At 47.9% G+C, this 27,493-nt stretch overlaps 1 protein-coding gene across 1 annotated transcript in view; it reads right to left on the bottom strand.

The window, feature by feature from the left end:
- Positions 1-898: 898 nt before the first annotated feature.
- The window catches only part of MXRA7 (matrix remodeling associated 7), a 293,370-nt gene continuing 266,775 nt past the window's right edge, over positions 899-27,493 (bottom strand). The window contains exon 4 of the mRNA XM_086930679.1: positions 899-1,381. Within this exon, the coding sequence (XP_086786805.1) occupies positions 1,267-1,381 (115 nt within the window). The 3' untranslated portion in view covers positions 899-1,266. The remainder of the gene's footprint in view (positions 1,382-27,493) is intronic.

The raw sequence follows: 27,493 nt of genomic DNA, 5'->3' as shown, positions 1-27,493 counted from the left end.
ATAGCTAAAGAACTTGAATGCAGCGTAACACATCGAATCATGCTAAATAATATTTAAGATCAGTCCACTGGGATCATGACGTTTGCTGCTATGGAGTTTTTTTTTTTTTTACAAAATAACGGAATTACTTTGCTTGCAAGATAACCTAACATCTGCATAATTTGCACAGCAGAAAAAATCTGCTTAAATAGGTCAAAAGTTACTAAAAAAAGAGCCACATGTGTTCTGCACAGTGGCAGACTCTTTGTAAAAGTTAACTGGTCACAACTTACTGGTACTACTTTGGTGAAACCTTTGTTCAAAATGTTGTGTGCTAAAATGACTAAATTGTGAATTAATACTGCCACAGAATATTTTGCATTATGCTACACAATTTGTCTTTTCTTGCTGCACAATTCAGGCAGTGATGTGGCATAATTTGTTCTTTCACTGCTAGATAATTCCAGTGGACTTGTTTATAACCTACCTTTCACATTAATTCATGCTTTGAAAACTGTTATAGAGATAATTATATTGCATTTGCTTTGCAAAGATGTCTTTTGTGGTGTTTGAAGAACTTGTTGAGTGCTTGAGGGGGAATTGTGTTCAAGAATTGATGTCAATGGTTATGTCATCCTGCTGTAAGTTGTGATGTTACTAATGTTGTCGTGTGTGATTTCTAATGCATCACAAACTGGAGGAATGAGTTAATGTTTATGTTTTTTCAGTGAAACCTTCTCTTACAAGGTTACTGGTGGCGCCCTCACCACTTATTTTGAGCTGGCCATGAGTACGCTAATTGTACACGACAGAGAGTAACTGCAAACAGCTGCCCACTTCAAGTTCACTATGAACATACATGCATGTATAAGGGAAATCTAATATATTTTATAAATACAACAACAAACACCAAAGTGTTAAAGCAGAATAAATATAATTTAAAGTTTGAAACATTTACAGTACAAAAAGTCTATGTATGGAAGGATTTGTTAAATCCTACATTCTGCAGTGTCTTCCGCCACATTTGAAGTAGAAAAAGTCGCAAACCTCAGCTGATGGACACATGACGTATAACAGCGTTGTTTGTATCTCTCTTATTAGCATCTCCGATGACCAAGATTCTTTGTACCCACTGATTACCATCGTCTCTTCACAGAATGGATCTTCTTGACGCAGCTTACAGTGTTCGACAGTCCAAACATCTTCGGCTGAAAAAACATTGTCCTAGCATCTACATTGTATCTACATATCACATTCCGGACACCAAATTCCCCGCACAAACATACACTACATGTTGTAGAGCTTCAGCTGCTCCTCCACCTCCACTTCCGACATCGGTCCAAAGGTTTCCTCCTTCTCCTTCATGAGCTCGAAGATGGCGGCCAGCTGCTCCCGCTGCACCCTGCCAAGAGAATAGGAAAGGTAGAAACAGCGCTCTAGCCTTATACCTGAGACACTTCGGAGGACAATCATAAGGGGCGGGGCGGAAGGACATTGGATTCATGAGATGCATGTGCCATGTGCCATCAATGGCAGATAGGCAGAGAAGGCAAAGAGAGAGGTAACATTCTGCATGTGCACAGAGAGGGGTGGCAAGGATGTAAAAGAGAGAGGGTGGAAACAACCATGTGTAAAGAATAAAGAGAAGTTCAGAACGGGGCATATTCAGAAGAGAGAAAAGTCATAGAGAGGGAAACTTTGAAATAAGAGTGAGGAGAGGAATCCAGAGAGGACTCTAGGTACTTAGAAAAAATGAGAAAAGAAAGAGTGAGGCAGAGAAAGACATTATCCTTGACCACTAGGATCTCAAAACTACAGATGACTCAACGATGTCTCACCTAGCTAAATACAGAGGCAGCTGCCAAACCGTACAACGAATCCATTGCATAGCAAGTATTTCTAATTCACAATACAGTCTCCATTAAAATCTCTGGAGAGGTTATCCAGTATGATATCTGCTTGGTAAGTAAGTCCTGCAAAAGTCAAAAAAAAACTCAATTCTATTATCAAAGTGACTCGAAACCTCAATACTACTTAAGGGAGTTGATTTTGGGAGGTGTCTGGTTGTCAGATCTTTCCTACAGACCAGAGGGCATATTTACAATGCCTGGTGCGTCTCTGCAAATCAGCAGGGATGTGCAAAAACAGATGCGACAAGCAAGTCTCCCCTTGCGCCACCACTGGTGCGTCGCATTTACAATGTTTACAACAAGGGGTGGTGAGGGACAGAGTCTCTGAATTAAGCAGAAAGCTCTCACCCAGTCAAGAGATCAGGGCTAGATCCAACACCGTTTTTTAGCTCACTGCACCATCCCAGTTTCAGAACCTGGCTGTATGCAAATTAGTCTGTTCCTGTCCCAGTGCATGATGGGAACAGGGCAAACCAAACTACAAAAGCCAATTCTTACACTGGGAAGGAAACAAGCTCCCGGGGACCGGTTTCTGGCATTACAGCCGTCTTCGGCCCGGTTTGCTTGACTCCTGATGGTGCAATGAGCAAGGGTCTCACATCTGAGAATACCCTTCCACGCTTAGGGTGGACAAAAATATTTACAACAAGGGGTGGTGAGGGACAGAGTCTCTGAATTAAGCAGAAAGCTCTCACCCAGTCAAGAGATCAGGGCTAGATCCAACACCGTTTTTTAGCTCACTGCACCATCCCAGTTTCAGAACCTGGCTGTATGCAAATTAGTCTGTTCCTGTCCCAGTGCATGATGGGAACAGGGCAAACCAAACTACAAAAGCCAATTCTTACACTGGGAAGGAAACAAGCTCCCGGGGACCGGTTTCTGGCATTACAGCCGTCTTCGGCCCGGTTTGCTTGAATGCTGATGGTGCAATGAGCAAGGGTCTCACATCTGAGAATACCCTTCCACGCTTAGGGTGGACAAAAATATTTACAACAAGGGGTGGTGAGGGACAGAGTCTCTGAATTAAGCAGAAAGCTCTCACCCAGTCAAGAGATCAGGGCTAGATCCAACACCGTTTTTTAGCTCACTGCACCATCCCAGTTTCAGAACCTGGCTGTATGCAAATTAGTCTGTTCCTGTCCCAGTGCATGATGGGAACAGGGCAAACCAAACTACAAAAGCCAATTCTTACACTGGGAAGGAAACAAGCTCCCGGGGACCGGTTTCTGGCATTACAGCCGTCTTCGGCCCGGTTTGCTTGAATCCTGATGGTGCAATGAGCAAGGGTCTCACATCTGAGAATACCCTTCCACGCTTAGGGTGGACAAAAATATTTACAACAAGGGGTGGTGAGGGACAGAGTCTCTGAATTAAGCAGAAAGCTCTCACCCAGTCAAGAGATCAGGGCTAGATCCAACACCGTTTTTTAGCTCACTGCACCATCCCAGTTTCAGAACCTGGCTGTATGCAAATTAGTCTGTTCCTGTCCCAGTGCATGATGGGAACAGGGCAAACCAAACTACAAAAGCCAATTCTTACACTGGGAAGGAAACAAGCTCCCGGGGACCGGTTTCTGGCATTACAGCCGTCTTCGGCCCGGTTTGCTTGAATCCTGATGGTGCAATGAGCAAGGGTCTCACATCTGAGAATACCCTTCCACGCTTAGGGTGGACAAAAATATTTACAACAAGGGGTGGTGAGGGACAGAGTCTCTGAATTAAGCAGAAAGCTCTCACCCAGTCAGGAGATCAGGGCTAGATCCAACACCGTTTTTTAGCTCACTGCACCATCCCAGTTTCAGAACCTGGCTGTATGCAAATTAGTCTGTTCCTGTCCCAGTGCATGATGGGAACAGGGCAAACCAAACTACAAAAGCCAATTCTTACACTGGGAAGGAAACAAGCTCCCGGGGACCGGTTTCTGGCATTACAGCCGTCTTCGGCCCGGTTTGCTTGAATCCTGATGGTGCAATGAGCAAGGGTCTCACATCTGAGAATACCCTTCCACGCTTAGGGTGGACAAAAATATTTACAACAAGGGGTGGTGAGGGACAGAGTCTCTGAATTAAGCAGAAAGCTCTCACCCAGTCAAGAGATCAGGGCTAGATCCAACACCGTTTTTTAGCTCACTGCACCATCCCAGTTTCAGAACCTGGCTGTATGCAAATTAGTCTGTTCCTGTCCCAGTGCATGATGGGAACAGGGCAAACCAAACTACAAAAGCCAATTCTTACACTGGGAAGGAAACAAGCTCCCGGGGACCGGTTTCTGGCATTACAGCCGTCTTCGGCCCGGTTTGCTTGAATCCTGATGGTGCAATGAGCAAGGGTCTCACAACTGAGAATACCCTTCCACGCTTAGGGTGGACAAAAATATTTACAACAAGGGGTGGTGAGGGACAGAGTCTCTGAATTAAGCAGAAAGCTCTCACCCAGTCAAGAGATCAGGGCTAGATCCAACACCGTTTTTTAGCTCACTGCACCATCCCAGTTTCAGAACCTGGCTGTATGCAAATTAGTCTGTTCCTGTCCCAGTGCATGATGGGAACAGGGCAAACCAAACTACAAAAGCCAATTCTTACACTGGGAAGGAAACAAGCTCCCGGGGACCGGTTTCTGGCATTACAGCCGTCTTCGGCCCGGTTTGCTTGAATCCTGATGGTGCAATGAGCAAGGGTCTCACATCTGAGAATACCCTTCCACGCTTAGGGTGGGCAAAAATATTTACAACAAGGGGTGGTGAGGGACAGAGTCTTTGAATTAAGCAGAAAGCTCTCACCCAGTCAAGAGATCAGGGCTAGATCCAACACCGTTTTTTAGCTCACTGCACCATCCCAGTTTCAGAACCTGGCTGTATGCAAATTAGTCTGTTCCTGTCCCAGTGCATGATGGGAACAGGGCAAACCAAACTACAAAAGCCAATTCTTACACTGGGAAGGAAACAAGCTCCCGGGGACCGGTTTCTGGCATTACAGCCGTCTTCGGCCCGGTTTGCTTGAATCCTGATGGTGCAATGAGCAAGGGTCTCACAGATGTTTAACTCAGACACTCTGTTCTTCACCACCCCCTTTTCTAAATCGTTTTTGGCCACTATAGGTGTGGCAGGGTATACTCAGACATGAGTCCCTTTCTCACTGCTCCATTAGGATTCAAGCAAGCCGGGCCGAAGAAGGCTGAAATGCCAGAAACCGGTCCCCGGTAGCTTGTCTCCTTTCTGGTGAAGAATTGGCTTGGTAGTTTAGTCTGCCCTGTTCCCATGATGCACTGGGCCAGGGACAGACTGATTTGCATATAGCCAGGTTCTGAGCTGGGATGGGGCAGTGAGATAAATAACGGTGATGGATCAAGCCCTGATCTTTGGACTGGGTAAGAGTGGTCTGTTTAACTCAGACACTCTGTTCTTCACCACCCCCTTTTCTAAATCGTTTTTGGCCACTATAGATGTGGCAGGGTATACTCAGACATGAGTCCCTTTCTCACTGCTCCATTAGGATTCAAGCAAGCCGGGCCGAAGAAGGCTGAAATGCCAGAAACCGGTCCCCGGTAGCTTGTCTCCTTTCTGGTGAAGAATTGGCTTGGTAGTTTAGTCTGCCCTGTTCCCATGATGCACTGGGCCAGGGACAGACTGATTTGCATATAGCCAGGTTCTGAGCTGGGATGGGGCAGTGAGATAAATAACGGTGATGGATCAAGCCCTGATCTTTGGACTGGGTAAGAGTGGTCTGTTTAACTCAGACACTCTGTTCTTCACCACCCCCTTTTCTAAATCGTTTTTGGCCACTATAGGTGTGGCAGGGTATACTCAGACATGAGTCCCTTTCTCACTGCTCCATTAGGATTCAAGCAAGCCGGGCCGAAGAAGGCTGAAATGCCAGAAACCGGTCCCCGGTAGCTTGTCTCCTTTCTGGTGAAGAATTGGCTTGGTAGTTTAGCCTGCCCTGTTCCCATGATGCACTGGGCCAGGGACAGACTGATTTGCATATAGCCAGGTTCTGAGCTGGGATGGGGCAGTGAGATAAATAACGGTGATGGATCAAGCCCTGATCTTTGGACTGGGTAAGAGTGGTCTGTTTAACTCAGACACTCTGTTCTTCACCACCCCCTTTTCTAAATCGCATTTACAATGTGGCGCACCGTGGCGCAAGGAAAGGCAGATGCGTGTCGCATCTTGTGGCGTAAGGACGGCACATTGCTGGAGTCATGACACAACTCCAGCAATGCACAGGGGCCGCCCTTACCTAACGTGGAGAGCCACTCCGTACGCCTGGCGTAAGGTTTTGTCGCAGCGGCCGCGGAAAAGTGACTCAGTGAAATTTTGTAGATTTCACTGAGTCACTTATACGAGGCGTTCCTTCAATGGAAAGCCCACCCTGTGACGGAACGCCCACGTGAAACCTAATGCAGGTTTCATGTGGCGCAGGGCTTTACAACGTGAGGCATCTCCCTGGATAAATCACATTGTAAATAAAGCGCAACGTGGCGCATGGTTTACACCACCACTGCGTCACAGAAGTGATGCAACAGCGGCCTAAATATGTCACAAGGGGCTTGTAAATCTGCCCCCAGATGATTTAATTATCTAGCGCACAGGCTGCTAGTGGCAGTGAATTCACAAGGGATGGATTAAGGAGAGACATGCTGATAAAACCTTCAAAATCCTCTTTGCGTCTATGAGTTCACACAAATACCCCCTCCTCGTCCGTGGTCTTCCAATACAGGAGAGAAGGTTGAACGGTGAGAAGGCCTTGGCCTGCCTTGGAGTTAGAGTTTCAGTCACCACAGTGTGCTACTTTTTGTGCTGACCCACTCTGCCCCCACCCCGGAAACAGGTGCAGCTGCAGGCAAGGAGCGACCCCAATAATGACGCATGCCACCTTGTGTGGGTCAATGGTCAGCCTCATCTTATGAGTACAGTGGGAAAAAATCAAAATTCTGAACACCATGGTCTGCGTAAGATGCCAGTCCTGTACTGCATCACCGCAAATTCTTGAGTGCCGCAAGCGACATAGTCTTAAAAGCTAAACAACGTTACCAGTGACGTCATATTTACCACTTGTAAAGCTACCTGTCTCTCCCCGCTTGGACTGAATTGTTTTTATAGAGATCTCGGTGCAACGGAGACCCCTGTGCTGGAGGGGTTGAAGGGTGAGGGACCCAGTCCTGTCGCACAATGAGACTCTGTGACATTTTTATTTTCCTGTTTCGTTGGTGTGGAGTGAGTTGTGAAGATTTAATGCTTCTCCATGTGCCTGGTGAGGTATGGTTTACATGTTGTTTCATTGCTTAGATGTGTGGAGAAAGGGGGGGACATGTTTGTGTTGTGTTTCAGTGTTTTGTGCTTCCCAGCTGTTTCAGGATGTTTCTTCAATAGGTGTGTTTGGTGCATGCTCCATGCGGTGCACTTCCTGCAGTGTCAGCATAAGTGTCTAGGGGCCAGATGTACAACTCTTTTTTGAGCTTGCAAATGGGAGATCGGCCTGTTTGAGCCTGCAAAAAAGGGTAATACCATGTACAAGCGCTATTTTGAGAGTCGCTGACTCGCAAAATAGCGTTTATGACTCTCGTTATTAGGAAGGGGCGTCCGTTCCCTATAGCGAGACTCGCTGCCATGTACTATTGTTTTGCAACTGCATTGGTGGCCGCAAAACACTCACAGTTTACCACCTACTTCAAGTAGGTGGTAAACCACTTGCAAATGGGAAGGGGTCCCCTGGGTACCCCTTCCCCTTTGTGAGTGTGTGAGAAACTACTTTTTAAGAGCAGGCACTGATCCCAGGGACCACTGCCTGCCCTTAAAAAACTAAACTGAAGAGTTTCATTTTTTTTTTTAAATGCATCGCGTTTTCCTTTAAAGAAAACGGGCTGCATTAAAAAAAATACTGCTTTATCTGAAAAGCAGATTCAGACATGGTGGTCTGCTGACCCCAGCAGACCACCATCGCTGGGAGTGCTAGCCATTCCCAATGGGCTCGCAAATTGCGATTGCCTCATGAATATTGATGAGGCATGCAATTTACGACCACATTGGGAATCACTAACAGTATCTGTGACACGGTTGTACATTGCATTTTGCGAGTCACAAATTGCGAATCGCACAGAGACTTGATTTGCGAGTCGCAAAATGTAAGGGTCGTACATCTATAAAGACTTATAAGTGTGGGGCTAAGGGAGGAGCCTTGAGGACTCCACATTTTAACTGGTGCATCTTGGAACAAAATGGCTCTTCGCTGACTTGAAATCTCTTGTTAGTTAAAAACGACAATAGCCATTTTAACGCGCTGCCTGTGACTCCAGCTTCTTCCAATCTGCGAAGGAGAGTGGAATGGGAGACTGTGTAAAAGACTGCGCATGAATCAGGAAGAAAAAGTGCAGCTGAACCACCCTTATCTTAGACTTGTTTTAGATCCTCTGTGGCCATATATAAAGCAGTTTCCTTGCTGCAGCCCCAACAAACACCCTTTTGTGTAGAATGTAGATAGTTGTTATTTTACAGGAATTCAGAAAGATGTGGGAGCAGTGAGATGGGTCTACAGTTATAAATCTGCTCTGGATCTAACGCTGTTTTTTAATAGAGGTTGTATGATGGCGGGTTTCTAAGCATCTGGGACCGTGCCGCTGTCCCGGGAAGAATTGTAAAACCCTGCCTTGGCTGTAAGAACTGCATCTTTTCCTTTCAGAAGGATGTCTAGGGGAGCGGGGTTCAACAGGGATCCTGATTTGACGAGACCCACAAGGTCCAGGATATCCATTTTCCATATTGCACTAAACATGGCAAACTCAGCTTTGGATTTATTGACAACAGACACTTTATGAGTCCTGTCGTTAATTTCGGCTGATCCAGACAAAGCCTCATATATGAGGCTGACTTTCCCTAAGAAATGATTTGCTCTTGTCTCACTGCGAGTTTCTGAGGGCGTTGCTCATGAAGTATTGGTTTTAGAAAAGAGTTAACATTAGTATACATTTCCTTAGATGAATTTGCGGACCGGCTAATTCTGCTTGCGAAGTTGTTTATCCGGGTTCTCCAGATAGGGTGTTGATATTATTTCAGAGCATGGCTGTAAGCCTGTGTACAAGTGTCACTGTAGTTAGCTCTCCGCTTCCTCTCTCATCTTTTACACACTTTCGTTAATTCACTCAACTCCACGGAGAGCCACTGAGCTTTGTCACAAGGGTTGGAATTCTTACTTGCTTCTAAAGGAACAAGTGTATATAAGGTGGTATTGATCCAATCATTAAACATTTCGGGCAATATTTATGAGGCCATGCGTCAGTTTTGCGCTGTTGTTGCGTCACTTTTTGTGATGCAACGGCAGCGTAAAACATGCCCCCTGTTGCGTTCTATTTACAAAGTGACGCATCTAAGCAGATGCGTCACTTTGTAAATCCTGGCGCTACATTATACCTGCGTCAGGTATAATGTATGCAGGGGGGGGCGTTCCCACGCAAGTAAGCCTTACAGTAGTGATGCAGTAAAATCTTTGAGATTTCACTGCGTCACTTCTAGGGTGCCATTGCGTCAATATCTTACACCTGCCTCACAGTAGGCATAAGACTGACGCAGGCCCTTTCACATGGGGCTTGCCCCATGTGAAACAACGCATTGCTGGGGTTGCGTCACTTTTGTGACACACTCCAGCAATGCGTCATTTTTGCGCCTACAGATACTTCGGAAGTACTGACGTATCTGTAACTCCTTGTGACATGATGCGTCATACTGTAAGTATGACGCATCCAGCATGGAGCAAGGAGGGCGCAATGAAAAGTGACACATCGCTGTTTTCATGCACGATGCGTCCCTTTTCATAAATGAGGCCAAGAGTATGAAGTGGAGACATCTCCAACTAGCTCTGGAGCTGAGTTACGTTTCCCAACCAATCAGGTCCAGTTTGGACCACTGCCGGGAGATCCTTGTTTCCTGTTTTCTATGGATTTTTGCTCCTATTTTGGGGATGCTAAAAGGAATTTAAAAATGGTCTGACCAGCAGTCTGGCAGAGGGGCCTTCATTCAAATATTTGAAATATTTGAAAACATCGGGTCCAATATATGTCGTTTATTATGAGTGGGGGACACAATCGGTTGGGCAAGCTGGAGTGCTGATAAGTTCAAATGTAAGTTTGCGGCAGGTTTACAAACTTTGTATTGTGTATGTAGGTTTAAATTGCCTAATAACATGAAATTGGCTGTTTGGAGACTGTAGGAAGCTGGGATATCTGGTAGGGCAAACTCTGAAAGTGGCCCAGGAGGGCAGTAAACAGTAGCCCTTGTCATGTCGTCCACCTGACCATGTCTGTATCACAAGGCAGGGGGAAGTGGATAGGGAGGGACGGCAGGAAAGGGAGGTCAGTTCGGGATCCGGCTATGAGAATAAAGCCACGTTAATCCCTAGCTCCAGTAATGAGCTTTCTTTGGGGGGCCTAAAACGTAACACTGGCGACGAGGGTGGGATTGTGCTGATCCACGCACTGCCCCTCGCTGCGACCGCAGAGCGCGTGTCTACAGCCGAAGACTAGCCCGAGATGTCGAAAAGAGCGCGGATAAAAACACAATTGCGCTGGAAATTGTGAGCCACGGAGGTGCCATGCAGCAAAAGATCAGCAGCGCATGAAGGGTGAGTCTGAGCAGCAACTGCCCTTAATGGAAAAATGCCAGAAATTGAAGCAGACACTGTACATAGAAGGACCTGTGTCCTCCTTGGCAGCCATTTTGAAGTCAGGCACTGTGAATAGGACGTCATCAGTTCCTGACACTGCCGCCAGCTTGAGGTCAGGCAAGTGCACGAAACCTGCAAAAATTCCTAGGAATAAAGCTTGACACAGCCAATTGAGCCCACATCTGCGTTCAAGATGCCCAATGAACCTGACACCTCACGCCCAGAAGCCACAGGGTCCACCCCACAAGCTCCGCAACCGCGACACATGATGATGGGAGTGTCATACCGACGCCCGCCAGAGCCTCTAGAATTAATGTCTGGGAACAGCTGGGCAGAAGATTTTGAGTACTTTATGCCAGGGTCCCAGTTGCAAGATTCCAAGCAGAAGCTGATAGCTTTGCGAAATCTGATAGGAAAGGACATCGCGCAGATTATCAAAGAATTGCCCGCCGCCACTGCCACCTCATATGAGGATGTAAAAGGAGCCCTGGATCGGAAGGTCCTTCACAAGCAAAACCTAGATTACGAGCGATACACGTTCAACCTTGCTTCCCAAGAAAAAGATGAATGTGTGACTTCATTGCTCGCATTCGACGCCTAGGCCAGTACTGCGAGTTTGACGCGTTCAACACTGAAGATGCCCTACGACTGCGCATTATTGAGGGATGCCAATCGGAATCACTGTGCCGCCAATTGCTGAAGAAACATTACACGCTGGAAGAAATTGAAGAACTCACTCGCATCAACGATCAAGCTGAAGACCACGCTAAGAAAATGGAAGCCAGCAAGTCTGAAAAAAAGGAACAAGCCTTTCGAATGCAATCGCACGTGGACTCGAGGCACCATTCTGACCGCCGCAAATCAGGAAGACTGACACAGAACTCCCGAGCGACTTTGTCACGCACTGGAGCCCGAAGTTACCACACAAACATGCCAGCCTCAAAAATGTTACAGATGCGGTCAAGACTATCCGCACTCGGGACAATTTCCTGCCATAGGACAACAGTGTCACCGATGCGGGAGAGAAAATCACTTTGAAGCAACCTGCCAAACGCGTCGGTCAGAAACAAAGACAGCCAAGTCAAGCTCAAGACCTCGCCACCACGCTAGGGCAGTAAGGAGAAGGCAAAGTCGCTCCTCCAGCTCGTCAAGGTCTAGCACTCACTCAACTGGCTCACATAGATCTCAGAGGTCAACGTCTTGAGAATCGTCCTCTCCCACGCACGTGTCTCAAGACAGTGACGAATATGTGTGTATGGTATCGGACCCAGACAGACTGAAAAAATACCCACGGCTGAACATTCAAATAGGAAGTTACCCGGCCAAATTTGTATTAGACTCAGGAGCATCCTTAAACTACATATGTACCATGGAACACAACAGCATGAAACCTCAGCCAAGACTAGAACCAGCCGCTGTTCGTGTTTACACGTGGATGCCCAGGAAGCCCCTACCCTGCAAGGGACAGTTCCGCACAACTCTTACCTATAAAGACCGACAGATCCAAGCACATATCCATGTGATTGAGGGTCCTGATGCAGCGGATTGCCTCCTCAGTCTGCCAACAGCAGAACGCCTCAAACTTGTTGAACTTTTGTACACCGTGGATGATTCCCCGGATATCGTCAACAAATTCCCGAACCTGTTCAAGGGGCTCGGAAAACACAACCAATTCAAGGTCAAGTTACACATCAACGAGCAGGTGTCCCCGATAGCGCAACACCACAGAAAGGTGCCATTCCATTTACAACATGCAGTGGATGACGAGCCCCAAGACCTACTGCGGACGGACATCATTGAAAGATCCACAGGGTTCATCCCATGGGTGTCTCCTGTGGTGGTAGTGCCCAAGAAAGGACAAGACAATTAAGTACGCCTCTGAGTTGACATGCGGGCCCCGAACACAGCCATCGAGAGGGAAAGACATCCTGGACCTCATATCAGCGATATGATTGCTCGCCTCGATGGAGCAACTGTGTTCTCAAAGCTGGACCTCAACAAGGGATACCACCAATTAGAACTACATGAACAATCTTATTATATCACCACTTTCACGGCCCATCAAGGTCTATTCCGATATAAAAGCCTTAACTTCGGAATATCTTCCGCTGCAGAGATCTTTCAAGAGGCCAATCGTAGGGTTATCCAGGGCATCCCAAATGCCTTTAATTACAGCGACGACATCCTAGTGTTTGGGGAGAACCAAGTGGAACAGGACAAAGCTTTGGACCGGGTGTGCCACGCCTTATTCAACACCAACCTCACCCTCAATCCGAACAAGTGTGAATTCCACAAGTCCACGCTAACATTTTACAGACATTTCTTCTCCAAGGACGGCATGAAGCCAGCTCCTGAGAAAGTGTCTGCCCTTGCGGACACTCCACAACCACAGGACGTCAGCGACCTCCGCTCCTTCCTGGGAATGGAGAGCTACTGTGCCCACTACATTAAAGACTATGCCACCATCAGCTACCTGTGAGAAGTTGGCCTGGTATATAATGTTCACTAATTCTTAGTGATCACTTTGGACCATGCCAAGCAACCCTTATGATGATGGTTGTAATTCAACCTTGTAGACCAGTTATCCTAGTGGTAACGTGGACAAAGCAGTCTTAGGCTAAACTCTGAAAGGCATGTGAAGCCAGCTGTTATACCATACACAACCCCCTTGAATACCAAATGAAAGGGACACCACACAGATATATATTGAAAATATATATTGATTTATTAACTATAAAATCCCCTGGACTCTTTATGAGCACAGAAGCACAAGCGTTAAATCACAAGACAGTTTAAAATACACAAAAGTTGCACAATATGGATGAGCCCTAGGGGCCACCTAAACCATATACTAAGAAAGTGGTATAAGAGATACCAATAGGAAAGTGAATAGGCCTAGGGCCTTGGGAATCGCTGGAGCTATTCGAGACTAGCAGTGACTAAGTCGGGAGAGGCCCACGGGACTCGGGTGCAGTGTTCAAATTGCACGCACTTTCCAATGTAAAGTCTATGGTGCGTAAAAAGTACAAAGTTAGAAACTTAGGAACCTTCCGAGTGACCTACGGAGCTGAAACTTAAGACACAGGCCCTTGAGATGTGTACCAGTGCAGGAGCACCGGCGGAGCTGAGTTACCTCACCCACAGGAAGCGGGTGCACAGGGTCGAAGTAGTGTCGGGTTTCGTCACGCTGGTCGATGGTGCTTGGAGCTGAAGATGCTGCAGGCGGCTCGATGTGAAGAGTTCCGGTGGATCCAAGGGTGGATCTGAAGATGTGAAGACCTGAAAGCAGAGGGGACAGTGTTCAAAGTCACTAGCCAGTGACTACCGTGGAACCAGATTGGAACCAGGCGATGTCGGGTGCAAACAGGCGTTGTCGGGTAGCTTCTTTCTACAGCCACGTGGATACCCGGGGTCGAGGATGTCCAGGAGTCGGTCACGAGCTGTCCCACGCAGGCTTCTCGCTGTTGGCGGTGTCGGCAACTTGATTGGAGCAAACAGGCCTTGGCAAAGGCAAGCCAGGCAGAAGTTGAAAGATGCTTAACACTCGGACCAGCAAGGTCGGAGCGGGTGCTCCTTTTTACAGGAGCTTGGGTAGGTCTGGAGCAACCAGACCTGCTGTGTAAATCGTCGGTTTCGTTGCCAAGATGGCCGCTGACCACGTGGCTAGTGGCCGGGATGGCGCGTCAAGTGGCACAATGCAAAAGGGCCCCACGCAGATCGTGGAGATGCTGGAGGGCTGATCTTCGGTGCAAGGGCTGCTCGGTGGTGGGGGTTCTCAGTCCCCAAAGCACAACGTCGAGGATGCCTCAGAAGCTGCGCAGTCAGCTTTTCGAGTGTCTTCCAAGAAGTCCGGTCCCACGTCACTCGGTGCCTCCACGGGTCCCTTCTTTGCAGGGACTGTGGATCGGTCTCTGAGAGGTCTGGGAGTCTGGTTCTTGTCGGGCTCTGGGCTCGGGCTCCAGCGGGAGGCGGCGGCAAAGCAGATGTCGAGTTGCTGGTTGGTACCTGTGTTCACAGGATGGCCACTCCTAGGCCACAAGGGAGATTCTCTTCAGTCTTCTGTGCAGCAGAATGTCGAAGTCCAGTCTTCTTCTTCGTGTAAAGTTGATTCAGGATGATCTGCTGTGCAATGGCACTGCTCCCACTCTTATTCCCAATCTGAGGGGTGGATCACCTACTAGGTCCCTCCTGTGGGAGGAACCAGGAAGGGGGGCGGTTACACCCCCTTTCCTTTGTCCAGTTCCGCGCCAAGCCTGGGTCTGGAAAGTCCCAGGACCGGTTTGGACTGGCCTATGCACGGGGACACCTTGTGTGCCCCGGGCATGTCTGATTCTATTCAGCCCTGTCCTACCCAATACACAAAACCCTGTCTGGGGTGGTGCTCGCACCTCCCAAGGCAGGAAACCCTTTGTCCAGGCCACCATCTGCCGAGTTTCGGTCAGCAGCAGGCGGCCAGACTCGTGTCTGTGGTGGCAGCATTCATTTTGTGATGCTGAGGCTCTGTTTAACTTTAACCGGGGTTAAGGCTACACACATGTCGTGTCCCTCTAGAAGGGTGGAATGCTATCCCCGTCGCCAGAATTGGCGAGGGGATAGTATTCCAATTCGTATGACACCTTACTCGACATGTTTTGATAAAGCCAAACCAAAGATAGCAAATAACCGCGAGGATTATAATGCACTTAAGAGTATATGGTATGGCAATATCCCGGAACAGCTTAGGGAGTGGTTCCCGACAGCTGCAGACAGGCTCAGCTCATGCTAGAGCACCATCTCACATATTTCCAAGCACTCTGCCTCCAGGATTGCTGAGGCCTTCCATAGGAGTGGCTGATAGGAACATATGTGTCCAGTTTAGGGTTAGGCACAGACATACTGTACCTAAGTAAGAGGTGATTACACCAACTTACCCCAGCTGAGTGATCAGCCAGTTGTGTCAAATATGGAGGCCAGGCCAGGGGTGGCATAATACATGCTGTAGCCCCTGGTAGGCCTTGGCTACACCTATGCCCTGGGTACCTATGGTACACTGTTACAGGGGCCTATAAGGTGAACCAATTCCAATTGTGTTATGCACCTAAGGTACATGGAGTCCATTTTAAGGAGAGAGCAATCAGCCTGGGGCCCTGAATAGCAGGATCCCAGGCCAACTAAGTCAAAAACCAGCTAAACACCAGGCAAAAAGTTTGGGGGTAACCATAGTCAGATATCCACCTTCCTACATAACCCCCCCCCCCCCCCAAACGAAAGGAGATAAGGCTATCCTTGACCAGGTAAGCCTATATTGCCTAAGTGGCCATATAAGGAAGTACCAGCTCTGGCTTGGTAACCCCCTGTCTCATGGTCCACTAAGCAATCCCTCACCCTAAGGGTATCTGAGGGTCTCCACCATAGGGAATCTCTACCTGTGGTGTGTCTTTGGAAAGTCAAAGGCTGGTGTTGAGATGGAGTACTGAAGTGAGTTTCCTCTGTAGGGCTCAGCTTCCTCCAATCACTCTCCACCATGTGTGCCTTTCTTTCTCTGACTGAGTTGCACTGTGCTCTCAGGGTCAACCTCTGGCTACCTAAAGCTGGAGGCTGAGTCCCTCTGTTTGGCTTACTGGAGGGACAGTTCAGATTTGGGCCCTTAGGGTCCCAGGTTTGGCTGTGCCCAACAATATCCATCTGGGGGAGGTCCCTAACTACTTTTAAGGGGGATCCCTCAGGAGTTTTTAAAGTTTGCACCTCAATAGGGCTACTAGTTTCGGTGCCCCTAATCTGTTGATGGGGGTGCTTTATTTGACAGGGGGCCCTTTGGGTCTCACTGTCCTTCTTGTCCTCTGCAGCCCTGGGCTGAGTAAGGCAAGGTAGAGAGGGGCAGGTTACCTGCTCCACACTGGGTCCCACCTGAGAAGGGTCCACTGCCATCAGAGGCTCTGTCAGGCCAGGCCTAACAACCTCTGGGACAATTCCTTCATCAGGGGTAAGATCAGTTCCCTGAGGAGGCTGATCCTTTCCTAAAGTCTGGTGAGGGGGAGATTTCTCTTCCTCCTCCATGCTCTCAGTTTGGGTGGAGTGATCCATCATTTCAGGCTTCACTACCCATGTATCTGTTTGAGTTTGGGCTGCGGCCATCACAGCCCCTCCAACCTTTTCAGGAGGAGACTCAGTTTGGGTATGGGCTGTTACTAGTACAGCCCTGCTACTCTTTTCAGGAGGGAGGTTATCTAAAGATGGGGCTGAGGTTTGCTCAGCCCTACCCACCTTTTCAGGAAGGACATCTTGGATTGGGGCTGTAGCCATCACAGCCCCACTAACCTTTCCATGGAGATTTACCATTCTAGAATGGGTTTGTTGTTCAACCTCAGCCCAGGCTGAGATTTCCAAATCATTACCCAGTAGGCAATCTACAGGCAAGTTTGCTGACACTGCCACTCTCTTTGGGCCAGTGACACCTCCCCAGCTAAGATTGACTACTGCCATGGGATGATTGGTTTCTATGCCATCAATGTTTGTCACCTGATATTTGGCATCAGGTAAAAGTTGCCTTGAGGGGACTAGACATTCAGCCACCATGGTGATGCTAGCCCCTGTGTCTCTGAAGGCCTCAACTTTCAAACCATTGATGAGGGGCTCCTGTCTATACTTGCTCAAAGTGTTTGGGCAAGCTGTGAAATTGGCAAACCCCATGCCAGTCTCATAGACAAGAGTATCTGAGTTAGGGGACCTGGATAGGCCAGAGTCCACCTGTCCTCCAAAAGTAAACCCACCCAAATTCTTGGGGGTGCTCCCACCACCTGGGGGACCACTGCTAACAGTGACAGGAGGTGTTGGAGTCTTACCTGGAGGTATATTCTCTTTATTGCCATTCTTGGGACAACAGCTATCTGTTTTGTAATGCCCCACCTGTTTACAGGTATGACAATAAGGCTTTTTCTGGGTTGTAGAAGTGTCTGGGGACCCACCCCCATTCTTGGAGTTTTGGGGCCCTGGGGAAGTCTTTTCCTTACTTTTATCCCCACCCTTCTCTTGAGGCTTGGTAGTCTCTTTCTTTTGGTCACCACCCTGGTTCTTAGGCCTGATCCTGGTTCTGACCCATTTGTCTGCCCTCTTACCCAATTCTTGTGGAGAGGTCAGATCAGAGTCAACCAGGTGCTGATGTAGAAGCTGATTTTGACAATTACTTAAGATTTGCTCTCTCATAATTAAATTATACAATCCTGTATAGTCAGTAACCTTACTTCCCAGCAACCAGCCCTCCAGAGCCTTAGTGGCACACTCAACAAATTCAGACCAGTCCTGATTCTGTGTCTTCTGGGTATCTCTGAACATTAACCTGTACTGTTCAGTGGTTAAGCCTAACCCATCAATCAGAGCACTCTTCAGGACCATGTAGTTTCTAGAATCCCCATCACTAACTGTGAGGAGTCTGTCTCTGCCTCTACCTTCAAAGGAGAGCCACAAGATTGCTGCCCACTGCTCCTGAGGGATCTGCTGTACCATGCAGGCTCTCTCAAGTGCAGTCATCCATTTGTGGATATCATCCCCAGCTTTGTAGGGGGGCACAATCTTACTCAGGTTTCTTGTATCAAAGGACCTGTCTTTATCCTTCTGGATATTGCTGCCACCAGTGGATCCTAATCCACTCTCTCTAGGCTGTCTTGCTCTAGCAAATTTCTCTTGGGCCAGGGCAATTTCTAACTCTTGTCTCTGGACTCTCAATTCAGCCTCTCTAATTTGAGATTCTCTCAATTTGGCCTCATGTTCCCTTCTCTGAGGGCTAGTCATCCTCTTTCTGGAGTGACCATGAGAACCTCTAGAAGCATGGGAGTTGTCAGAGTCACCTGAGTGAGTCCTTCTCCTCCTAGGCTTCTGGTTAAGTCCACCTGGGGGTCTGAATGGGTTGTTACCTGATTCATTCCCAAGTAAGCTTAAGTTAGCCTGGTTCAGTCTACTGACCAGCACCTGACTATTTCTGTCATCATCTGACTCACTGCTTTCCACCTCCTCCTCTTCTTCCTCTTCCTCTTCATCTACCTGAGGAGCTCCAGTGGTGGAGGCTTCCTCATCTACCAGGATGATAGGGGCAGGGGTGTCTACAGTGTCATCCTCTGAAGGATGGCCTCCTTCAGCATTCCCTGTGGGGTTTGCCTTAGAGGGCTTGAGAGTCTCAGACTGGTCTAAGAGCTCTCTTAGGTGGTCTGTAGTAGGGGAAGGCCCTGTCTTCAGACCCCTTAAGACACAAAGCTGTCTTAATTCCTTAAAGGAAAAAATAGCAAATTTGGATGGTGCCCTTGGAGGGTCACTCTCAACAGGAGTAAGTCCACTGGACCCCTCTGCTCCAGACATTGCTCTAGTGTGGGTGGATGTGTTGCAATCTACCTACACTGGTGTTTACCTACTAAACCTATCTAGTAGTTGTAGCTAGGGTGTGCTACTCCCTTTGCTCTACAACAACTAAGTTCAGTAGAACTTAAGTATACTAGTCTTGTTTTATATGTACCTAGCAGGTACCTGTATGATCTTTCAAATGATAATCTCAAAGATTGTAATGGTAAAACAACAGCAAGCTCTGATCCCAATCCGCTGCTCACCAATGTGAGAAGTTGGCCTGGTATATAATGTTCACTAATTCTTAGTGATCACTTTGTACCATGCCAAGCAACCCTTATGATGATGGTTGTAATTCAACCTTGTAGACCAGTTATCCTAGTGGTAACGTGGACAAAGCAGTCTTAGGCTAAACTCTGAAAGGCATGTGAAGCCAGCTGTTATACCATACACAACCCCCTTGAATACCAAATGAAAGGGACACCACACAGATATATATTGAAAATATATATTGATTTATTAACTATAAAATCCCCTGGACTCTTTATGAGCACAGAAGCACAAGCGTTAAATCACAAGACAGTTTAAAATACACAAAAGTTGCACAATATGGATGAGCCCTAGGGGCCACCTAAACCATATACTAAGAAAGTGGTATAAGAGATACCAATAGGAAAGTGAATAGGCCTAGGGCCTTGGGAATCGCTGGAGCTATTCGAGACTAGCAGTGACTAAGTCGGGAGAGGCCCACGGGACTCGGGTGCAGTGTTCAAAGTGCACGCACTTTCCAATGTAAAGTCCATGGTGCTTAAAAAGTACAAAGTTAGAAAGTTAGGAACTTTCCGAGTGACCTACGGAGCTGAAACTTAAGACACAGGCCCTTGAGATGTGTACCAGTGCAGGAGCACCGGCGGAGCTGAGTTACCTCACCCACAGGAAGCGGGTGCACAGGGTCGAAGTAGTGTCGGGTTTCGTCACGCTGGTCGATGGTGCTTGGAGCTGAAGATGCTGCAGGCGGCTCGATGTGAAGAGTTCCGGTGGATCCAAGGGTGGATCTGAAGATGTGAAGACCTGAAAGCAGAGGGGACAGTGTTCAAAGTCACTAGCCAGTGACTACCGTGGAACCAGATTGGAACCAGGCGATGTCGGGTGCAAACAGGCGTTGTCGGGTAGCTTCTTTCTGCAGCCACGTGGATACCCGGGGTCGAGGACATCCAGGAGTCGGTCACGAGCTGTCCCACGCAGGCTTCTCGCTGTTGGCGGTGTCGGCAACTTGATCGGAGCAAACAGGCCTTGGCAAAGGCAAGCCAGGCAGAAGTTGAAAGATGCTTAACACTCGGACCAGCAAGGTCAGAGCGGGTGCTCCTTTTTACAGGAGCTTGGGTAGGTCTGGAGCAACCAGACCTGCTGTGTAAATCGTCGGTTTCGTCGCCAAGATGGCCGCTGACCACGTGGCTAGTGGCCGGGATGGCGCGTCGAGTGGCACAATGCAAAAGGGCCCTACGCAGATCGTGGAGATGCTGGAGGGCTGATCTTCGGTGCAAGGGCTGCTCGGTGGTGGGGGTTCTCAGTCCCCAAAGCACAACGTCGAGGATGCCTCAGAAGCTGCGCAGTCAGCTTTTCGAGTGTCTTCCAAGAAGTCCGGTCCCACGTCACTCGGTGCCTCCACGGATCCCTTCTTTGCAGGGACTGTGGATCGGTCTCGGAGAGGTCTGGGAGTCTGGTTCTTGTCGGGCTCTCGGCTCGGGCTCCGGCGGGAGGCGGCAGCAAAGCAGATGTCGAGTTGCTGGTTGGTACCTGTGTTCACAGGGTGGCCACTCCTAGGCCACAAGGGAGATTCTCTTCAGTCTTCTGTGCAGCAGAATGTCGAAGTCCAGTCTTCTTCTTCGTGTAAAGTTGATTCAGGATGATCTGCTGTGCAATGGCACTGCTCCCACTCTTATTCCCAATCTGTGGGGTGGATCACCTACTAGGTCCCTCCTGTGGGAGGAACCAGGAAGGGGGGCGGTTACACCCCCTTTCCTTTGTCCAGTTCCGCTCCAAGCCTGGGTCTGGAAAGTCCCAGGACCGGTTTGGACTGGCCTATGCACGGGGACACTTGTGTGCCCCGGGCATGTCTGATTCTATTCAGCCCTGTCCTACCCAATACACAAAACCCTGTCTGGGGTGGTGCTCGCACCTCCCAAGGCAGGAAACCCTTTGTCCAGGCCACCATCTGCCGAGTTTCGGTCAGCAGCAGGCGGCCAGACTCGTGTCTGTGGTGGCAGCATCCATTTTGTGATGCTGAGGCTCTGTTTAACTTTAACCGGGGTTAAGGCTACACACATGTCGTGTCCCTCTAGAAGGGTGGAATGCTATCCCCGTCGCCAGAATTGGCGAGGGGATAGTATTCCAATTCGTATGACACCTTACTCGACATGTTTTGATAAAGCCAAACCAAAGATAGCAAATAACCGCGAGGATTATAATGCACTTAAGAGTATATGGTATGGCAATATCCCGGAACAGCTTAGGGAGTGGTTCCCGACAGCTGCAGAAAAGGCTCAGCTCATGCTAGAGCACCATCTCACATATTTCCAAGCACTCTGCCTCCAGGATTGCTGCGGCCTTCCATAGGAGTGGCTGATAGGAACATATGTGTCCAGTTTAGGGTTAGGCACAGACATACGGTACCTAAGTAAGAGGTGATTACACCAACTTACCCCAGCTGAGTGATCAGCCAGTTTTGTGTCAAATATGGAGGCCAGGCCAGGGGTGGCATAATACATGCTGCAGCCCCTGGTAGGCCTTGGCTACACCTATGCCCTGGGTACCTATGGTACACTGTTACAGGGGCCTATAAGGTGAACCAATTCCAATTGTGTTATGCACCTAAGGTACATGGAGTCCATTTTAAGGAGAGAGCAATCAGCCTGGGGCCCTGAATAGCAGGATCCCAGGCCAACTAAGTCAAAAACCAGCTAAACACCAGGCAAAAAGTTTGGGGGTAACCATAGTCAGATATCCACCTTCCTACACTACCCACTCCGGGAACTCACCCGCCAAGGCCAACAATTCCTGTGGTCCCCTGCATGTGAACACACGTTCAATGCAATCACGAATGCTGTGAGCACCGCCATCAATCTAGCTTATTTTGACACCAAATGAAAGACCGAAATCACTGTAGACACATCCTGGCTCAATACAACAATGACCCAGATCAACGCCACATGGTTGCCTATGCCAGCCGTAGCTCTCAGCCCGAAAAGGAAAGTCTTGCGGTCGTCTGGGCCTGCGAACATTTTCATTTATTTGTATACGGAAAGCACTTCACACTCATCACGGACCACCAAGCACTCATCACCATCTTTGGCAATCCACGAGCGAAGATGCCGCCGCAAATACAAAGATAGGGCCTCCGTTTGCAAGATTACATCTACACAATCATTCATAAACCTGGAAAGGCTGAAAACTAAGCATGGGCGAATTTTGTGAATCTCGCGTTCGCGAATTTTGCGGATTTGCGAACTCGCAATCCGCAAAGTCCGCGAATTCTCACAAATTTGCGGATGTTTTTTTTTTTTGTGTTCGCGTGGGTTTCTGCCAGTTCGCGAGGGTTTTGTACAATTTTGCAAACGCGAACTTACCTGTCGGGTCGCAAGTTTTGCGAACTTGTTGTTTCTACGCACCAGCCTGTTTGGGACACTCTTCTTCATCACTGCCACTCTCTGTCACCACTGCCACTCTCTGACTACTCATGCCACCCTCTGGCCCACCCATGCCACCCTCTGTTTCATCACAGCACCCTCTGGTTGTCCAGTGTACATTATTGTGGCAAAGCAAAGCACACCTTCCCTGCCTCAAGTGACCTGAATTAATTTGGGGCTGATTAATGTGTCACAGAATATTTTTTTAGCTGGCACCTGCTTCCTTAGTGCTTCCTGATTAGTGATCTTTTGCACTTGCTAAGTGCTTTCATTGTTGCAAAATTAGTTACAACACCTGCCCTGCCCCAACTGACAATAATGAATTAGGGGCTGATTAATGTGTCACTGGATTTGAACTTCCAGCCTGGCTCCTGCTTGTCTCCCTTAGCTGTAATTCAGGACCTTTGTGGCATATGTGTAACTATTCTGAGGGTCAGAGCAGGGTCACATAATAGTTGCAAGTAGGCAACTGAACTCTGGAGGGCCCCCTCAGGAAGCACTACAGGAAATGGCTACTAATGATGAGCTTGAACTTTTGAACCTGGTAAGTAGTTTCAGTTTTGCTAAGATCGTATTTCTGCAATTTAGCGCTTATTCGCGGGGCGCGAAGTTGAACTGGGAAGCCGCGAACTCACGCGAACAGTGCGAGCAAGCCATAAGATCCGCTGCTCGCGGATTTGCGGATTTTGTGGGAAATTCGCGAATCTCGCGGATTGCGAATTTACCGAAAATCCGCAAAATCCGCGAGCGGAACGGATTTTCCGCCCATACTTACTGAAAACCCAGCAGATTACATGTCCAGGTACCCGCAATCACACACGCGTGAACGATGCTCTGTAGCGTAGGAGTACATCTACTTCGTCATCGACAGTGCACGTCCCCCAGCTGTGCCCCTTGAAGCCATTCAAGAGGCCTCGGCCCAGGATCCCACTATTCAGGCCATCATAGGTCGGATACGCGCCAACTCCTGGAGACACCTGGACACCAGCCGCCAGGATGCATCTGCGGATGCGCAAGAACTGGTGGCGTTTAAACACGTTCAGGCAGAACGGTCTACTGTTAAGAGGAGGGAGGATAGTCATTCTTCAACGACGGAATCATTAATCTCGCTCATGAAGGGCACAGAGAAGTCGTAGCTACCAAGAAAGCACTCCGAGAACGTGTCTGGTTCCCATCCCTCGATCACATGGTGGAGGCCACGCTCAGAGACTGTGACTCATGTCAGCTCGTTGGTCGAGAGGAACCACCAGCCCCTTTACAGATGTCTGAACTACCTGATGGGGTATGGCAACAAGTGGCTATCGATTTCTTCGGGCCATTAAAATCAGGCAAGTACATCATCGTTGTCATGGACGAATACTCCCGCTTCCCCATCGCACAGCAAGTGTCCTCCACGAAAGCGTCGGCTGTCATCCCTGCCAGCGCCGAAGCGTTCGCGGCATGGGGAATACCTATAGGAGTAAAGACAGACAATGGACCACCATTCAACAGCCACGAATTTGCTGAATTTGGAAAACACCTCAACTTTAAACACCGGAAAATCACTCCCCTGTGGCCAAAAGCCAACGGTATGGTCGAACGATTCATGGGGACTCTTAAGAAGACAGTTCAGCAAGCAGAACTCGCTCACCGTGACATTCAGCAAGCACTAAACGAAGTGTTGCGAGCGTACAGGACCACGCCACACAGCACCACAAATCAATGCCCTGCCACCCAGATTATTTTTTAAGTGTTCCATCTTCAATGTCTATTTACATTTTCGTTTGATCAGTTATACTGCTATGTAAACGTATCGCATGTCCTGTGTATTATGATTCCATTAAGCTATGAATTTAAAACAAATGTTACCCGCACTGACTTTTTTCTGAACGTCAAACACACAGTCATTAGTATTTTCTATCCGCATGGTAGCAAGCATCAACAGCTCACACCTGCTCTTGTATATAGCTCTGTTACCAAAAACGAGTGTCAAACTCGCCAGACTAATAAAGTTTACATAACATGGTCTCTCACTTTAAAAAAAACACGCAGCGCCCGTGTTCACATTGCTAGGCAACCACCTATCAAATTACGGCTACCATTACACTAATCACATGACCCCGAGGATACCAATCCAATCTGTTAATATAGAGGGTAGTACATGCATTTCGAACCCCAACACGATCGAAACCCTATACACGCCCGCATCTACGGCACAGACCGGTAAGCGACCACGAAAAGCATGTTATGTTTTAGTTAGCTCGCCAGTTTCAAATCGTGAGCGCTGAATAACGTTGCTATCATCTGTTTTTAACCAGATTGAATATCGGCCGAATATAACAAGATCGCGTACAGAGTCTACGCATTTCACAGATTAGACCCTAAAGCGGATACACATTGGTACACTTGCATGCTACACGTAGCAATGACAATTCCACCACAGGGGCTATAAATTAAGAAATAAATGATTCACGACCGACACCAGAAATACCGAGCACTCGTGTGATTATCACGCATCACGACCCACCCAGTATATAAGCACTCACGAAAACCTTTTAACAAGATCACAGCAGTTATTAAAATCCACGGGTAACACTATAATCACAGGACACCCAGAGTACTGCCCTCCCCTATCCTCCTTGTGCATGTTAATGTAATTACGTTTATGAAATGATGACATGTATTTTGAATCATAGCGTTTTGCTTGTTAAGTGAAACTATGTCACTCTTGTATTATTTCACAGGACTAATAAGTCCCCTGATGAAGGGCACATGCCCGAAATGCATTGGGCACAAATACAATAAATGCTTTGAACGTCTTATGAAACAATAACGCGCATCAAAGAAATATGAAATAAAACAGAATAAAGCATTCACTACATTTGTTAAAGAAACTTTATTGAATGAATGAGATGAACATTAATCTAGGAGTGCATCGAAGGGACGTCACTCCTAAGGGAAGTGCCACTTTTTGGACTGCCACCCTGATGCTCAGGTGAATTCCTCGCACGCGACTGCCTACATCAAACACCGTCCTGCAACCCCGAATCGTGACCACCGATCATGACACCTTGGTAAAGCTAGACCAGGCAAAGAAAGCAAAGATGAAAGACTACGCCGATCAGCGCAGACATGCGCGACAGAGGGACATTCACGTAGGAGACTGATTGTTGGTGAAGCAAGACCGCAAAACAAAGGCAGACAGTCGATACCTTGCCCTCTCGATGCGAGTCTCCAGTCAAAAGGGGACCATGATCACCGCTGAGTCGGAAGGAAAAAGAATAACTCGAAACATATCCCATTTCAAGAGATACCACCCCTCAGCTCATGCTCGATCCCAAGACAGTGAGTCCAACACGGACACATCGAACCACGGAGGAAACAGTTATGGAGCACGTTCTAAGGCAGTGAGTCTAGAAGACACACAAGACTGTCCTGCTCCTGAACAAGCACAGGGCAGTCGCCCAAAAAGAGTGATCAAACGACCTGTTTGACTCATTGAAGAACTCTGAGAGACAGTAAGCATTTTTGTATAAAGGGGGGAGGTGTCATGTCGTCTGCCTGACCTTGTCTGTATCACAAGGCAGGCGGAAACGGATAGGGAGGGACGGCAGGAAAGGGAGGTCAGTTCGGGATCCGGCTATGAGAATAAACCCACGTTAATTCCTAGCTCCGGGTATGAGTCTTCCTTGGGGGCCTAAAACGTAACAGCCCTGAAAAAGTGTAAGTTTGTCAGAGTTTGCTCGAAAATGAAAGAGTTTCACATCCTTGAATTTGGCCAGAGGAGCATCTACAATCCAACTCTTTTTTATATATGCTTGCAAACCCTCCACCAATCTTATCGGCCCTGTCGTTCCTGGCAATTGTGTAGCCAAGGTAAAGCACTACGGCTATGTCTGGGTTGCAGTTTTCTTTAAGCCATGTTTACTTCAAAAAGATGGCTTAAGGCTGTTTGTCTTCCAAGAGAATATATCATTATGTTTTATGTTTTGGGAGGGGCATACAGTAATTAGAAACATTTGCCATTGATTTTATTTCCTATGTACATTGCTTACCTAAACGCTCCTCTGCGAGTCAGTCGGTTCATAGGTAAAATAACATGTAGGGTACTTATTAGCAGTGCTTAATTTGTAAAAAATGAAGTGCAGGTGCTCAAATGTTTGGGGGGGAGGACACACCCACATACCTGGCCCCGCCCACTTCTGTTATTGGCCCTACCCTCTTCCTTTATTGGCTCTTCCCACATCCACAAGTCTAACACATCAGAGCCACCACTTCACTTCTCGAGTTCCACAAGAAGCTAAAGACCTGGCTCTTTACATAAGCACCTCAGAAAGGAAGAAACACAAAGCAAGACAGAAAGGTCAGATCAGGAAAGGGTGCAACAGGTAACAGCACGGAGATATGCAAGTATGTACTTTTGTGCATACACCAGATATCCTTGCTCTCAATGCAGTCCATTAACACTTTAAACACACTTTTACCCAGTGGTACCCTGCAGCACAAGGGAGATCCCCACCCAGTGACTTACTTTACCACACAGACATTTGCCACACGTCAGTCTCTTTACCACACATACAAAACTGAATCCTTCCACTGGGAACTTTATCACACTGGCATTTGTCAGGTTTTCCCACATATGTGTCTTACCACGATACCTTTACCAGAAGAATTAATCACAGTTCTTGGCCCTGTGGGACTTTGATCATACACCACATGTAACATTCATAAAGCTTCTTTTAGATAGAAACACGACCTCATATATTCAAAACAGGAAATGGTCACAGAGATTATTTACAATACTTTTAGTCAGCTGCTGTACTACAATATTGAAAATACACTTCACTATCCCTGAATATTTGATGAAAACACATTTATAATTTGGAGAGTACACATGTGCATTGTAAGTGACATGGCCAAGGAGGGCATGAAAGAGCTGAAACTGGATCAAACTCAAACCTGTTCTGAACAGTATCC

Source organism: Lissotriton vulgaris, chromosome 7 (assembly GCF_964263255.1).
Source record: "Lissotriton vulgaris chromosome 7, aLisVul1.2, whole genome shotgun sequence".
In the NCBI taxonomy this organism is placed as follows: Eukaryota; Metazoa; Chordata; class Amphibia; order Caudata; family Salamandridae; genus Lissotriton; species Lissotriton vulgaris.
The sequence above is the reverse complement of the archived record's forward strand: the minus strand, read 5'-3'. Positions and strand labels throughout refer to the sequence as shown.